Raw genomic sequence first — 17,706 nt, 5'->3', positions numbered from 1 at the left:
TATTGCTGTATTTACAACCATGGAAGTCATGGCAGTATTGATTGCCAAACAATCAGAATTGAGAAAACAAATCCAACAACTGATCACTAACTTCAAAAAGGACTCAAAAGAGAGGAAGACATCCCCTCGCTACTATGAAGAGCGTATTAGGCGACTCAACGAATTATGGGAACAATATGAACATAACGACACACAAATCAGGAATTTACCAGATTTGGATACGAGCGTTTCATATTTTACCAACAACTACTTTCAGGAAATCAAGGGATTATTTGAAAAATATGAGCAGATTTTCGAAAATTAATTGTCAACCAAAATACCTCCAACACCTTCCTCAAAGGAGTCAGCAACGACAGCACGTCAACCGATGCCGTCACCGAGGGAAGGACAATATAGCACGAGTATAGCACGAATGATACACAAGCAAGGTGCAATTTGTGTATCACTGAAGCGACTCATAGCAGGCATCAATCGTCAAACAGGCGTTCAGATGAAATCCTTTTATGAAGTGAATATGGCAAGAATTGAGAAGCTATGGAATGAGATTGAAGCCATTAATTTTGAAATTTGGGAGTACACCAACAATCCGACTACAGCGGGATATAAACTCGATGAGTATCTCGAAATAGAAGAATTGGTTCAGTCAACTTTAATTTCGTTAGCTTCAATGAAAGCAAATAATGAACAATTACAACAAGGAATCAGTAAACCAGACAGCGCTGGGATATCACTGCCTAAGGCAACAATACCAAAATTCGATGGCGATTATTTGAAGTGGTGTCAATTCTATGATTTGTTCATCGAAGCAGCACAAGCAGCAGCTTTCTAACGCTCAGAAAATGTGGTATCTCAAAGGTAGTTTAACAGGAGAAGCAGAAGGTTTAGTCCGACACCTGTCAATAACCAACGAGAATTATCAAACGGCATGGAATTTGCTACAAGAACGATATCACAACAAAAGAATTATTGTAGCAACAATCATTCAAAGAATTCTAAATCAACCAATCCTTCAGCGACAGAAATAAGGACACTCCATGATGTTACTTTTGAAGGATTGCTGGCACTGAAGAATGTGGGACTCGAAACTGATTCATGGTCGCCGCTACTGCTTCATAGTTTGCTCCTCAAACTAGATAAGCAGCCTCGCATTTTGTATGAACAGTCGCTGACTCACCCAAGAGAGATTCAGTCGATTAAGGAGTTCATGGTTTTCCTGGAATCACGATTCCAGTCCTTAGAGGCGATTGGCCATAGGGAGAAGCCATGCTCAGCAAAAACCCTTGCCACAACTATGGGAAAGGCAAATATATACACCTGTAAGTTCTGTAATAATGGATCACATCCGATATATTATTGCAAAACATTCTTGCAATCAGCACCACAATGTCGTATCAAGACAGTACAAAAACTTAGACTGTGCTTGAACTGCTTACGTACAGGCCATAGGGCAGCAGAATGCAAAAGTTCCCGGTGCAACAAGTGCAGCAAGGACCACAATTCGTTGTTGCACTTATCAGAGTCTTCCAAGACAACACACAAATCGATCAATGTCAAATCAGATTCATCGGTTGAGAAACCCGGTCATCAACCTTCTACTGTAATCACAGCATTAACACAAAAAAAGGGATACGTTCTTCTTAGTACAGTTAATATGAAAATAGCTACGTTTGATGGTAATTTCATTGAGTGCAGAGCAATACTCGATTCTGGATCACAAATAAACTTAATCACAGAAAAACTGGCAAGAAAATTTAAATTGCAGTTACATTCATCACCGTTATGGATAGAAGGAATTGGTAGAAGCAAAAGAGACACAAAATACAGTGTGACAACAAAAATTCAGTCTCGAATTAATGATTTCAATGTAAATATCAACGCATTCGTGATGCCATGAATTATCTCAGCCCAACCAACACAGTGTCTGGACACTTCCTGAGAATATAAAATTGGCTGATCCAGACTTCGCGAATCCAAATCAAATTGACTTATTAATTGGAGCAGAATTCTATCACAGCTTTTTATCGATTGGTCAAATCAAAATAGGTGAGGGTCTACCTGCACTTCAGAACACGGTTTTCGGATGGATATGCAGTGGCAAAGTTAGCAACGGTAATCAAAAATTACTTACCTGTGGCATGTGCAGCGAAGCTGACGACGAAGCATTGGATAATATACTTACTAAATTCTGGCAATTGGAGGAAATCAATCAAACGGATGACAAATTCACTGATGCAGAAAAGAAATGTGAAAAATCTTTTGCTCAAAATACTCACCACAATTATGAAGGGCGATTTGTCGTGAAACTACCATTTAAGGAGGATACAACTGTTCTTGGTGAATCCATGCAGATGTCGATGAATCGGTTTTTTAGTCTTGAACGTTGGCTGTTGAAGAATTCTGAACTAAAGAAGATGTACGTTGACTTCATGCGAGAGTACGAACATCTCGGCCACATGGAAAAAATCAATCAGGATGATATAATGCATCCACATTACATTTTGCCACATCATTGTGTAATCAAGGCAGATAGTACTACAACAAAGCTTCGAGTGGTGTTTAATGCATCTGCAAGAACATCAACCGGAGTCTCACTCAATGATATCATGCATAATGGTCCAGTCGTGTAGAACGAACTCTCATCCATTTTACTGCGTTTCAGGAAACCACGCTCATTTTTACAACAGATATTGAAAAGATGTATCGACAGATACTAGTTGATCCAAGAGATGAATATCTTCAAATCATTATCGGGCGAGAGTCACCAGAAGAAAACTTGTGCTATTACAAATTAAAAACGGTAACGTATGGCACAAGAGCAGCGCCGTATCTGGCAACTAAGTGTCTACAAACCCTGGCCAGAGAGCATGCCGTTAAATTTCCGCTACACTCAGCAAGGATTTTTATGTGGATGACGGTTTAAGTGGCTCAGACAGTCTCATGGAGGCAATTGCAACAAAGGATCAACTTATTAAAATATTGGCGACAGCTGGTTTCAAACCTCGCAAGTGGTGCGCAAATAATGCCCAACTACTTCAAGGACTCGCTCCAGAAGATCAAGAAGTGGATCTCGATGTCAGCAGTGAGTCACATAAGACAGTAAAAACTCTAGGCCTTATCTGGCTACCAAAATCTGATCAATTTTCAATAAAAACTAACGGACCTACAAACAGCAAAATAACAAAGAGGACCGTAAGTTCCGACTTGGCGCACATTTTTGATCCGCTTGGATTAATGGCTCCAGTAGTAGTGAAGGCGAAAATATTTGTTCAAAAATTGGGGCAGTTAAAACTATCGTGGGATGAAGCTCTGCCTGCTGAAATGCATACTCAATGGACCCATTTTCATCAGAGCTTATGTGAAGTAAACAATGTAAAGATTCCACGACATATATTTCATCATAAACAACCAAGGAATACTCAGATTCATGTATTTACTGATGCCTCCGAAAGGGCCTATGGAGCTGCCATTTACATCAGATCCGAAATGACTGATCGAACTATCTCAGTTCAGTTACTTTGTTCAAAATCACGCGTCGCTCCACTAAATGCGCAGACAATACCAAGACTTGAGTTATGTGCGGCTTTACTAGGAGCACAATTGGTAGTAAAGGTAAGAAAGGATTTGGAATATGAACATCCGATATATATGTGGACTGATTCTGAAATAACATTTCATTGGATCAATTCAGAACCATCAACACTCCAAACTTTCGTTGCTCATCGTATCAGTAAGATTCAGCAATTAACACTAAAGGAACAGTGGAGGCATGTCAATACTAAACAAAATCCAGCTGATTTATTATCCAGAGGTGTAGATCCAATTTACATTCAGAAGAATGTAATGTGGTTTTATGGGCCACTTTTCCTTCATGGAAATCAAGAATGCTGGCCCCAACCATTCCGTTAGGAATTGATAACATCCGACCATATACAAGCGGAAGTCAAAAGGAAGGTACATGTGCTTACAATTTCACATGATGATGAACTAATCAAAATGATTTATACGATAAGGCATGGAAACTCATTCATAAGGTTGCAACGAATTCTTGGGTATGTTTTGAAATTCATCAAAGGGTTACGTAATAAGAGCAAGCACAACGACATCAATTTGACACCATTAGAACTGGATGAGTCATTACTCATAATTATAAAAGCCCTACAGCTAAGTGATTTTAATGAAGAACGACATCAACTCTTAAAGAAAAGGGATCTGAAGGGAAGCAGTAGTCTCCATGGACTTTCTCCATTTATCGACGATAGTGGCGCCATCAGGGTTGGGGTCGATTGACGTCGTCACATCTTACCTACGATGCCAAACACCCCAGCTGCTGCCATATAACGATCCAATAGCTAAGCTCATAATGAAACATTTACATGAGAAGGGACTTCACTGCGGACCGCAAACATTATTAGCCCAGTGCAGGCAGCGATTTTGGCCAATAAAAGGCAAGATTATGGTTCGATCCATTGTGCAACATTGTGTACAATGCACTCGAGTACGCCCACACATGTTCAAACAAATCATGGGCAATCTACCAGCTGACAGAGTCCAAGCTCAAAGGCCTTTTTTCAACGCAGGTGTGGACTTCTGTGGTCCCATATGGATACACCACAAAATTAGAGGCAAAAGACCATGCAAAGCGTACATCGCAGTGTTTTACTGCTTCTCCACGAAGGCAGTACATTTGAAAGTTGTTAGTGATCTCACCACGGATGCATTCTTAGGTGCTTTGAACCGGTTTACGTCAAGAAGAGGTCGATGTCAGAACTTATATTGTGACAACGCGACTAATTTTGTGGGCGCTAAAAATCAAATGAACGAGTTAGCTGAAAGCATTCACAGCACAAATGCTCAAAACAACATAATAAGATCCTGTTCAGCTTAAGGAATTGTTTTTCATTTTATACCTCCGAGAGCACCACATTTCGGAGGATTATGGGAAGCTGCTGTCAAATCAGCTAAATATCTACTGGTGTGAACTATTGGCAACGTGTCACTCACTAACGAGGAATTGGAAACAGTGGTCACCCAAATTGAAAGTATGCTAAACTCCAGACCAATAACACCGTTGTCATCAGACCCAAATAACCCGGCTGCCCTCACATCAGGACACTTCTTAATAGGAGAACCGCTAACAGCCCTTCCAAGTAGGTCAGAAACTACAACCAAACAATCGCTTTTAACCAGGTGGAAGCAGGTGAATCATCTAAAAAACGAGTTCTGGTCAAGATGGTCAAAGGAGTATCTTAATGAGCTACAGTGTCGCACTAAATGGAAGGACCAATCACCTGACGTCAAAGAAGGAATGCTGGTAATCATTCAAGAAGACAACGCTCCTCCGCTTCAATGGCCTCTGGGCAGAATCATCAAATGCTATTCCGGTAATGATGGAAGAATCAGAGTTGTAGATGTCAAAACGAAAAACGGGATTTGGAAGCGTCCAATACATCGGCTAGCAACATTATTGCCGGAAGATTGTTCAACCCCCATGATGCAACTTGATAGATGTGATGAAGAAAAGCCTAAAAAACGAGCAAAACTCAACATCAACTTGCTAGCCATTGCATTGCTGGTACTATTATGGATACCACTCATATCAGGGTTAGGTATCACAATAAAATCATTTAATAACACACCAGGCATTCATTTCGAACACAAAGGAGTCATCAAAAGATCACAAGCAGAATGGAAAATCATAGCATATTATGACTTAAGTCCATTGCAGCAGGAGTTTGAATTCATTGAAAATGGAACCGAATCCTTAGCGAACGTGTGTAAGTTGATGAATGGTGTAGCGTGCATAAGCATACACTATGTGAGTAAATAAGTATGCTGATATTTATTGTACCTTTATTGCATTCTTGCAATATGAGCCCCTACCGTCCGTTTGACGATAGTGTTTGGGCTGGCGTGTGAAGACGCCAATTCAGCAAATTCTCACAGTATGCTAATGCACACTGCTCCTCCAAATATGAACTTTGTATAAACATATTTTTAATAAATAAAGTCAGTCTTAAAACAGAACTCGGTTTTCAATCACTACATGGCGACCGTGACAGGACTAAAATAAAAAATATTAAATTCATTGTGGTATTTAGTGCAAATTTTAATTGACAATTTAATACAAAAACAGTAATGAATTATTGCACTTTACTTTTCATTTAAAGCACACATGATGACGAGTATGTGACTTCTAATCGCTAAAGCTATATAAATAACAATTTTGTTTTGATGGAAAATGGAAAATACAGGAAATACAGTGAAACTTACTTATCGTTAAATGGCTTTGAAGTGATAAAAATAGTGACTGTTGAAGTCAAGAATACTAAGATTATTGTGAAAATCATGGAAAAATGTGTTATTAATGTGTTATTATTATCTGTTATAATAATAAAAGAAAAATAAAAAAGAAAATAATAAACAAAATTTAAAAACCAACAAGAATTGTACGCTGTATACATCATTATTATCTGTTATAATAATGCTATTACTAAAGAAAAATTATTAAAGAAAAATAAAAAAAGAGATAATATGCAAAACTTAAAAACCAAAAAGAATTGTGCGCTGTATGTTTTATACATAGTTGTAATAAGAATTTGTAATAAGAATTATTGCTATTATTACTTTAATTAATTACAATTTAATTAAATAAACAAAATTTAAAATGGCATTGCATACGAATTTATTCATATAATCACTGCTGGACGTTAGTTGAACAGTTCAAGGCAGCGAGAAATGAATTGTTATCTGCAAACATAATGCAGATTAACAAAAGAAAGAAGAGAGGCGCAATTGATTTAGTGGGTAACATTGCGAATGCAGTATTCGGCGTTTTGGACTCAGAATACGCTAAAAATATGGCGCAGACGATTCAACAACTAAAAAATGACGACAAACATTTGCTTAACCTTTTAAAAAACCAAACTTCAATTTTAGATTCTATTCTAAATATCATGAAACGAAATCAGCAGCAGTATCAAACAACCTTGGAATTAACAGTCGAGCGATTAAACGATGTAAAGGCAAAAATGTTAGAAGAGGACAAGGAAATTTATAATTTAAAACTCCACCAACTTTTCACTGCGATTTTAACTCAACTACTAAGTGTAACAACAAGTATTCAATTTTACGAATCAGCAATTTTGATTTGTGTTGACCGACACAAATCATGGAAAAATCAGCCCATTTCTCCTGACGCCAAAGCATCTTATAAATGAGGTTACTACAATGAGGGAACATCTCAGGTCAACAATGCAGTTGCCGGTTAACATGAGCAACATTTCTGAGCTATATTCTCTTATGACAGTCAGCAGCGGTTTAGTTGATACTAAAATGTTGTTTCAAATAAGTCTACCACTAATCAATGATCAGTCCTTTGATTTATTCGTTGTTATTCCCGTTCCAGGGATCATAAACGGAGAATACGTGACAATCACACCATGCACGTCTATGATGGCATTCAATACTCATAGGAATGGATACTTTCCGATTTCAGAAATACAGTTGTCACAATGTGTGTCTTCAAAAAATGATGTCTTCATCTGTTCAGATACGCAAGAAATATATTCTCTTGAATCAGGCAAGTGCACTTGCGAAGTAAATCTATTTAATAATAGTACATCATCTTGCAATTGGTAAAGTTTCACAAGTAATACCTTATGGATCCAGTCTGTTGCACAAAATCAATGGATGTTCGTCGCAAGAAACCCTGTAAAGCTAAACGCAGTATGTGACAATGACCATTCTCAGGTGAAATTGCAAAATACAGGTTTACTTGAGCTCCCACCAGGGTGCATACTCTCACATCATACGGCAACAATAACCAGCCATTACACAATGACTACTCGCTTAAAATATTCCCACACAAGTTTCCATTCGAGCCCAATAGTGACAGCGATTCCTCGGCAATCATCTTTAAAGTTGGAAAACATCAGCATGGAGACAGCTAATGATGAAAATAATAACGAATACAAACTTTTTATTGTATTCGTTACTTTTACTCATTTTACCAATGAGTAGTATTCGTTTTACCTACTCTTTTGAGTACTTGGTAACGATTACTTTCAACAGCTGTTTTCGCGGTTTAATAACAACTACTATATTCAAAAATTTTGTTCGTTTTCAAATTTATTAAAAATGTGTGAAAATATTAATAATAAAAAAAAGTGAAATTTGGATTCATTTTGAACCGGTAGGAAGTGAAAAAGCTAAATGCAGATTATGTGGAACAAACTATTCAATAAAAGGCGGTTCTACTTCAAATTTGAGAAAGCATTTAAACATTAAGCATCCCACGGTCCTAAGCGCCGTTAAACGGAATCGTGAAGTTGCTTTCCATGAAGTACTTGGCGAAGGTAAAGCAAATTTTATATATAGTTTCACTATGATAAAGCAAGTTCATTTACTATATAGGGAGTAGCAGCACTAACTCACCAACGGTAGTTCCATCAACCCCTGGTTTGGTGGCTGCACCAAGAATAACGCAAACTTCTCTTGAAAGTTTTGTAATGCGACCGTTATCACTCCCACGTCAAATAAAGATTAACAACTTAATTTTGGATGTAATAGTTGAAGATGTACAGCCATTTTCTATTATTAATGACACTGGTTTTCGTAAACTCGTGTTGGGTCTCGAACCATCTTATGTGTTTCCATCAAGAACAACATTTAGTACAATTTTTCTTATGGAAAAATATAATAAAGCGAAAGAATCAATACTGGATATCTTACAAGAAGCTAAAACTATATCATTAACAACAGATATGTGGACTTCTAATGCTAATGAAAGCTATTTGGCTGTGACAGCACATTTCATATCCCAAAATTGGAAATTTAACTCCTGTTTGCTTAGCTGCGTGGAATGTAGGTTCCAGCATACCTCAGAAAATTTGGCAGCAGAAATTAAGGTATATAATTAAGGCAAATAATTTTGGTTTTTATGCTATTTTACAAAACGTAATTCTTACAGCGAATAATAGATGAATGGCGTTTGACTAATAAAATATTTGCTGTAACAACAGACAATGCAGCAAATATTATACGTGCTGTTACTTTGTGTGGATGGTGTCATGTTCCATGCTTCGCTCACACATTAAATTTAATAATTCAAAAAGGCTTAAAAAATATTGAGCATATTAGACTAAAATCAAAAAATATTGCTGAGTACTTTAACCGAAGTACGTTAGCAATACTAAACTTCAAGCGCAACAGAAGTTGTCCTTAAATTCAACAGTTTTAAAATTAAAAAATGATTGCCCAACTAGGTGGAATTCAACCTGTTATATGTTCGATAGGATTATAAAAATAACTGAAGCTATATCAGCTACTATTGGTATTTTACGCATTCCATTGGAGGCCCTAACGGAAAATGATTGCTGTATTATAAAAGAAATTTTAAATATTTTAAAACCATTCGAACAAATTACGACGGAAATGAGCTCAGAAAATAATGTCACTCTATCTAAAGTAATTAATATTGTACGAGGATTGAATGCGGTTGTAACCAAACTTTCTAAGGAAATAACATCAATAGAAGGGAAAAAAATGGCTGAAACACTTAAGGACTCTATTTCCACTAGATTTGTTAATTTGGAAGGCAATTCTTTAATGGCGACAGCAGCGTTTCTGGACCCCAGGTTTAAAAAAAAAGCCTTTTCAAGTGATATCGCCTTTCAAACTATAAAACAAAGAGTTCAAAGTGAAATAACTGCTCTTATTAATAATAAGAGTATATCGAATGAAAGGCTATGCAATGAATCCAGGAGTACTTCAAGAAACGATGACGAGGATTTAGTTTGGCAAGATTTTGATGACTCCTTGGTGGGTAGTCAAACTCAAACTCCAACTGCCTTAGCTATAATCGAGATACGAATGTACTTAGAGGAGCCATTAGTTGATCGAAAATCAAATCCACTTGAATGGTGGAAGCTAGCAAGAACTAGCAAGAAAATATTTATATCAATTCTAGCTACTTCAGTTCCTTCAGAACGAATTTTTTCGAAAAGCGGACAATTAATATCAGACCGGAGAAGCAGGTTAAAAAGCTCAAAAATTCAACAACTCATGTTTTTGAATAAAAACAAAGAATTCTTAAAATAATTTTTATTACTAATATACATACATTATTTCATATATATATATATAAGTGACATTAAGCTCTCTCCCAACATCATTAAATTGAACAAAAAAAGAACTTGCTGCGCTAAGCAGGTAAAACCTTTTTTTAGTCAGTAGAAGTTAAGCTTGCATCGTGCAAAGTACTAATAAAGTTTTTATATAAAAAATAAAAAAATCGTTTTTATTAAAAATTGTCACTGGCGCAGTCGGTAGGATTATCTCACATATGAATTTAGTTTAGTAGAACATTCTGATAGTTATATGGAACAACGTAATCCTAGATAGTTATAGAAAAACGTAATCCTATTCCTGATTTAGATTCTTAAGAACATAATTCACAATCAATGCGAATATACAAAAACTAATAACTATAACTAAATTTGAAATTTGTACTGGAAAAACCGGTATAGCAGACATTGAACGTTTCCATAAAACCTTGAATGAAAAACTTAGAATAATTAACACCTCAGATGACAGGGAACTAAAATATGTTCAATTCGAACAATCCGTTTTCACATATAATCACACCATAATACATTCTACTACTGGTCAAACTCCATATAACATATTTTTTAACCGATTACCTCCAGAATTTGACTCACAACTCATTAAAGAAAATAGAATTAACAATTTAAATAAAACACGAAAAGAAAATTCGATAAATATTGGTTTAATCAACGCTGAAAATGTGAGAAAACGTCTTGATAAAACAAAAAATCCATTTAAGCAAGTAGCATTAGTTCGAGCCGATAGTGACAATGAACACTTTTTAGTTAAATTCAAAAACAAGAATATAAGAAAATATAAAAGTCAATTTAAACGAAAAAAAAAATTTTAAAATAGTCACAAATGAAATTGTATTGTATAAATTTATATCGATTAAAACGAATACTGTTATTATAATCATCTCTTATAAAATATATTTGTAAACTATTAAAATGGATTAAAAAAAATTAAAATAGATTATATTAATATAATTAACGTATATTTTAAAAAAAAAAAAAGAAGAAAATTTGAAGAAATTAATGTCATAAATGAAATTGTATTTTTTTTTATTATTTTTATATATTGTATTGTATAAATTTATATCAATTAAAACAGATATTATTATTACAACTATCCTTTATAAAATATAATATAAAATATTATAAAATATATGAAATATTATGTGTATTTAACGCAATAGGAATATTGCTTATTTTTAAGGTGGGAGGAGTGACATTAAGCTCTCTCCCAACATCATTAAATTGAACAAAAAAGAACTTGCTGCGCTAAGCAGGTAAAACCTTTTTTTAGTTAGTAGAAGTTAAGCTTGCATCGTGCAAAGTACTAATAAAGTTTTTATATAAAAAATAAAAAAATCGTTTTTATTAAAAATTGTCACTTATATATATATATAATATAATATAATTAAAGCTGTTAAAGCAATCAAACAACGCGTTAAATGTTTTCTTGATATAATATGTTAATATAATATATTATTTATTATTTTTATTATTATTGTTTATTAATTCAATAAATTTATACAGCACTTACAGAAATTATGGAATTTTACTTAAAATCAAAATTTACAATAATATGCAATATAATTTAATATACATGCTTTAAAAAATTCCCCTATATGCCGAAACAATAGCATTGAAACTTTGGTAACGAAACCGCAGTAACGAAAGCGCAGTAACGAATATTGAGTAACTAATACTGAGTAACGAATACATACTCGAAAAGTAACGGGTAGGTACGAATACCCAAAAGTAACGAAGTTTGGCACCACTATTGTGGAATATATGGCACTTGGTCTCAGCGTGCTCATATTCTGCAGCATAATCGGTCGATATTTATTCAGAAGAAATACACACCGTCACAGGATTGGTACACCCCACCCACAACCACGAAGACGAGTTCAAGAGCAACATGCAATGTCCGAGTTCGAAGTAGCAGAATAGGATTGACTATTGATATATATTTCAGATTTATTCTATTATTTTTGTTTTGTTGTCAAAGCAAATTTTTATTCTCATAATGTTAATGACTTGATGTCTTAGCCTTGAACGGTGGGTTAAGATATCAAAATTGATCAAAACAACAACAACAGTTGTATATCACACGAGCACACTTTGCTCGTCATATGAAACTGCAGATAAGCCATGCATTTAGCATGTGCAATTCTTTAATATAGAGCATTATGAGAAATTAAAATTTGCTTGTGAAAGGTCAGTATTGTACTTATTAAATAATAATTATGTTTGTAAAGCAAGCTGATATATGGACTTAGTTCAAGGTTAAAAGAAAATAAGTTTATAAGCATATACCAGGTTGCTAAGGAAATTACGCAAGTAATATTCTTATTTGTCAATGCATACAATTTCCACGACTAAGCTGAGCGATATCTAATTGCTACTTTAATGCAGCTTAAGGTATAGAGCATTATCGTGGGAAATGTATGTATCAACACCTTGCCTTATTTGTATAAAAGCACAACATTTTCTAATAAACAGGCATTCAATACCAAACATTCCTTGAGTTTTAATTAGTTCAAGTGCTCATTAAAACTTAAACGCAAATAGGTTCAAGTGCCTACACTGAACCAAATTTGTACACGATATTTTACGAAAAGATTTCATAAAAGTTCATATCGTATTTTTCATAAAATTTCAGAAAAACTACATAGAATATATGTAATTTTTCTTAAACCAATTATTGTTGTGTGAAAAATTTCATAGATTTTATGAACAGGCTGTCATAAAATAATGTTCGTGAATTTTTCATGGTGCATGTGAAAAAATTCAAAGAATCTATGAAATATATATTCTAAGATAATAATTGATTTGTGTATGAAGCTTTTCTTAAATTTTATGAAAGAATTCAGAAAATATTCATAAAATTTTGATTGCTGTGCACTATTTTGACAGAAATTTTGAAAGTTTGAATATTCTTTCTCTTTCTCTTTTCCTTTTTTAATTGCCTATTACGTTCTCATTTAGAGCAGATGAGCAAACTCAGTCTGATTCTATGCGCTGTTGTGTTAAGTGGCAGTTTTCTGTGCGTTTTATTATCGGTAAAATTTTTTATAAATAAACAATTTAAAAAATGGAAAAGTGTTTTTTGTGCAAACATAAATTAATTAACGTGGAGAAATTATTATTACATTTAAAAATTCAGCACAAATTAAAGCAATTTGATGATTATCGTTGCTTGCATTGTGGACAAGTTTTTGGGCGCACTTTCAGCTATAAGCGTCATCTATTAAGGCATGGCGCCAATGAAAAGAAAAAGTCTGCGGCTACATCACCACGCAAACTGACAACAACAAAAGCAACAATAACAACAACAGCTATTACTACTGCAACAACGAATAATGTTGCTGCGTCGCATTTATCAGAAAAAAATGATAGCAATTGTGAAATTGCAGATTTAAATTTTGACGAAGCAGAACGTGAAAATAATAATAATAACATTACTCAGTTGGACTTTCGAGAAAATGTTTTAAAATTCGTTCTGAATTTATACGCTAAATCAAACCTAACCCGCAAAGATGTCATAGACATTCAAGAATCCATACAGAATTTGCTATTAACGCCAATATTAGCAACATTTACTGAAATGATCAATTCAAAATTATTAAGTAACTTGGAACTTAAGGGAGAATTTTTGAGTGCGGTGTTCAAATATGTAAACATATTTGAGTGGTGTAAATCAGAACATATGCTTTTTCAAAGCTTAAAAAAAAATAATCTTGTTGATAATTTGCATGAAGTTGTTATTAATGAAAAAGAAACTTTAGTTCATCAAAAAGGCGTACTGAAATTAAGCGGAAAATCGTCCAAAATGGCAATGTTACCCTTACATGATACTATGAAGAAAATACTAGAAAAAGACAATTATTTGTCAGAGATGTTGGCCGAAATAAAGAAACCAAAAGATAGCCATAATTTTACAAACATTGTTCAAAGTTCATTATGGAAGAAAAAATGTGAATTATATCCTGAAAAAGTGTTAATACCTTACTTTCTGTTTATTGATGATTTAGAATTAAATAATCCATTGGGCTCTCATGCATCCAAAGATTCCATTTGTAATGTTTATTATGCATATAATATAGTCATATATATAGTATATATAGTATATATATATAATATAGTCATATATGAAGGTGAGATTTAGTTGTTAAAATTTATATATATATATACACTTTACCAATCAGGCGTTGTCCATTTAATATATATTTCTTGTTTTAAAGATGTTGCAGCAGATGCCGTTAAACGTCTTAGGTACGAGAATGTAGATGCAAGTGAGTTAAATGAGCTATGGCAACTATCTTCTTCTAGCAGACTGGAAAAAATTGTCAATGATTGTTTAAGTTTATCAGATATTTTTAAGCTTTGGCCAGAGTATAAGAAGCCAATGGGATACAGACTAGTAATATAAAAGGAATACAAATATATAATTCTGTCTTGTAATATTTCTTTTTACAGATTGATTTAGATTTTAAACATTTGTATTCATCTGCTAACGATATTCTTGATATCTTTGAGCCGAAAATGAAAAAATTGTACGACTTCTTTTCTAAGCCAAATACTTTGAAAGATTCCAATTGTAGTGTGCTTCTAAAAAAGCTAACCGACGATGTTGTTGCTAAAGGTTAATAATAACAGTTATGTTTGAAAATGAATCTTATTTCTTCTATTTTTGGGAGACACGTCCTATATTTTCACAACTCTTTGGTGTCTTCATGAATATTTATTTCCAACTGGGCGCGTGGTACAAAAAGACAACACCGGCAAAAAAATAACACGAAGATTTACTATAAAAGACTCACAAGAGTCGGTATGCTTCGTTGGCCAAAGCGTGCAACAATTGGAACAATTCATCTCTTTTCAAAAAAGTCGAAACCTAAATATTTAGCCATTTATTTTAGCTCTTGGAGAGTCAAATTTTAAAAATTTTGAGAATTTTATTTTATATTTGGACGATCATCGGTTAAAATTTGATCATTTTATTCGCTGTTTTGATGTCTGTTTTAAATCCTACCATATATTTAATCTCAAATATCCGGAAGCATCGAATCACTTTTGGAAATTTATTGAAATTTATTTTTATGAAATATCGTATAAAAATTCTAAAAACTCCCCAAAGGCCAGCATTCTAAAAGCTGAATTAATGCACTAATTTAAGTATTAATTAATGTACAAATTAAATTAATGAACAAATTAATAAACATTTGAAATAATAAACATTTGCTGAAGATTTTTTATGATACAATTTCAATTAATCTATGCAACTTTTTCACGCATGTTCGCTTCGTGAATTTTTTTTGAAAAATATTTTATAATATATTTTTTATGAAATTATTTCAAAGAATTTTGCGAAAGTATTTCAATAATTTTATGAAACTATTTCAATAATTTTATGAAACTATTTCAATAATTTTATGAAACCATTTCAATAATTTTATGAAACTATTTCAATAATTTTATGAAACTATTTCAATAATTTTATGAAACTATTTCACACCTATGCACATCGTGAAACTTTATGAAAAAGTTTTCTCAAATTTTATGAAACTCGTCATTGGAGAGTTTTTTATGAAATAATTCATCGAATTTATGACGCTTTTCTCACTCATCGTGTTCTTTTTTTTCTGAGTGTAGTTGCTTAAAAATATTGTTTGAATTCACCTGAAGTTGGTTTAAGTGCCAAATTCAGATTTTGCAATAGGAACTGGTTCAAGTGCCAGATTCCTAAACATAAGCAACACTGAATCGATTCAAGTGTCGATTCAGTTTCAATAAGAAACGACTTATTGAACAACTATAGTGCCAGCCAAAGGAAACCGTCACATACGAATACTTAATACAAACGAACATGATGTCACTCTCAATAAATTGAATATTGAAAGTCATCCTTTAAGCCATTATAACTACAGCAACAATAGACCTATATCAATTCATGAAAAAGATAGATTTCAAAAAGATAGATAAATTACAATTTAATAATAAACAAACTTGTAATAGTGAGACACTTATCTCACTAATAAAAAAATACCAACATATATTTCATTTAGAATGTGAGCCTTTAACTCACAACAATTTCTATTCAGAACACATATCGACCACAGACATTGTGCCCATTTACATTAAGAATTACAGACTACCTCATACCCACAACTACGATATCAAGTTACAAGTTAACAATCTTTTAAATGATGATATCATTCAACCGTCAAAAAGTCCTTATAATTCTCCAATACTACTGGTACCCAAGAAATTAATTGACGACAACGTCTAGTGATTGATGTAGTATGCATACATTTACATAAATAAAGCAACTTCAATAAATATACTTTGTTGCTAAATAGTCTAAAAAGACTATATAATTTACTTTGTAACGCACAGCTACATGAATTATGCCTGGCCAGCACATTCCTGTTGCTTAAGCACACATGAAGCAGCAATGCTTTCATGCTATTTAAAACCACGCTATGTGCGATAAGATTTTATGTATGCATGCTTTACCATTCCCTTAGATACATAATAAGTGCTAGCGTAAGCTATTATTGTATGTTAAGTTTAGCTCTAAGCTTATGAAGCGGAGCATAAGTAGACATTCAATCTTTGCAAAGCATACTGAGTGGATGCTTCAATAAATAATAATTAATATAAGAAAGTAATTGTTTTATGTTTGTGAAGTAAATAAAAACATTGAAGAATTGAACCTAAAAGTTTTAGTAGTTTTATATATTTTTGAATAAATAATAATTTCACACTACATGGCGACCGTGACAAATAAAAATAAAAATAAAAACAATTAAAGAAAAACAATTTATTTAAAAAAAAAATTTTATAAACAGTTTCTTTAAATATATATTTCAACAAACTAAAAATAAAAATGTCAAATAAAGGACAAAAGAAAAAACAATAAAATATTAAGTGCAACAATAATCAAAATAATAAATGGCTAATCAAGGGCCTAAAAAGTTAACAATAACAGAATACTTAAAAAGACAGCAGACAAGAAAAGAACAATCATTAACATACATACCACCAGCGGAAATCAAAAAACCAAAAAGAAGAGGCGGACAACAGGCAACGTTAAGGAGGCAGTTAGCCCACCTAAGAAGTCTTTTGAAAAGAAATCCTCCACCATCGTGGGAAGCAGCTGTAAAAATCCAAGCAGAATACGATCGCCTAAAGGAAAGGCGCAACCAGAAGAAGTCAACAGCAGCAGCTATTAATAAAAATTGTAATTGTAATAAAGAGTGCACTCCTTCGAAGTGAACCTTTAATTAGAATACCAATGGCGGTAAACGCTGGTATAAAACCTATAGGTAGGGATTGATGTAAATAAGTTATAAATAAATAAGTTATTAAATGAATATGTAAAATAAGAAGAAAAAAAAAAAAACTACAAATTACGTTACATAAAATTTTATATTAATATATATATTTTATATTATTATATTTTATATTATATTTTATATTATCATAATAGTTACAAATATAATGGAATACTATCTATCTGTATTTTATATTAGTATTCCTATATAGTTTTATAATTTCCTTATATATCTGGTCTCTGCGACACCAGCAA

At 33.1% G+C, this 17,706-nt stretch overlaps 3 protein-coding genes across 3 annotated transcripts; all 3 read left to right on the top strand.

Annotated features, from left to right (window-relative positions):
* The first annotated feature begins 925 nt into the window (after window positions 1-925).
* On the top strand, window positions 926-2,627 carry LOC119667273. Its single transcript, XM_038076563.1, has 2 exons — window positions 926-1,825; window positions 1,905-2,627. Exons 1-2 carry the CDS (start codon window positions 926-928, stop codon window positions 2,625-2,627), a joined length of 1,623 nt encoding a protein of 540 aa, XP_037932491.1.
* Window positions 2,628-2,937: 310 nt separating this feature from the next.
* LOC119667272 lies at window positions 2,938-3,906 on the top strand. Its single transcript, XM_038076562.1, has one exon. The coding sequence runs from the start codon at window positions 2,938-2,940 to the stop codon at window positions 3,904-3,906; it is 969 nt and encodes a 322-aa protein (XP_037932490.1).
* Window positions 3,907-5,033: 1,127 nt separating this feature from the next.
* On the top strand, window positions 5,034-7,738 carry LOC119667271. The gene is made up of 2 exons (XM_038076561.1): window positions 5,034-5,815; window positions 7,204-7,738. Exons 1-2 carry the CDS (start codon window positions 5,042-5,044, stop codon window positions 7,636-7,638), a joined length of 1,209 nt encoding a protein of 402 aa, XP_037932489.1. The 5' UTR covers window positions 5,034-5,041; the 3' UTR covers window positions 7,639-7,738.
* The last annotated feature ends 9,968 nt before the right edge of the window (window positions 7,739-17,706 follow it).

Source organism: Teleopsis dalmanni, chromosome 1, assembly GCF_002237135.1.
Source record: "Teleopsis dalmanni isolate 2A chromosome 1, ASM223713v2, whole genome shotgun sequence".
NCBI classification, from domain to species: Eukaryota; Metazoa; Arthropoda; class Insecta; order Diptera; family Diopsidae; genus Teleopsis; species Teleopsis dalmanni.
Note: the sequence above shows the minus strand (reverse complement) of the source record. Positions and strands in the feature narration are given on the sequence as shown.

Excerpts from the sequence above, each read along its gene's own strand:
- LOC119667273 (XM_038076563.1), top strand. The coding sequence starts at position 926 with ATGGAATTTGCTACAAGAACGATATCACAACAAAAGAATTATTGTAGC. Across the intron at positions 1,826-1,904 it reads AAAGAGACACAAAATACAGT|CCCAACCAACACAGTGTCTG; the intron begins GTGACAACAAAA and ends GAATTATCTCAG.
- LOC119667272 (XM_038076562.1), top strand. The coding sequence starts at position 2,938 with ATGGAGGCAATTGCAACAAAGGATCAACTTATTAAAATATTGGCGACA.
- LOC119667271 (XM_038076561.1), top strand. The coding sequence starts at position 5,042 with ATGCTAAACTCCAGACCAATAACACCGTTGTCATCAGACCCAAATAAC. Across the intron at positions 5,816-7,203 it reads CGTGCATAAGCATACACTAT|CATCTTATAAATGAGGTTAC; the intron begins GTGAGTAAATAA and ends CTGACGCCAAAG.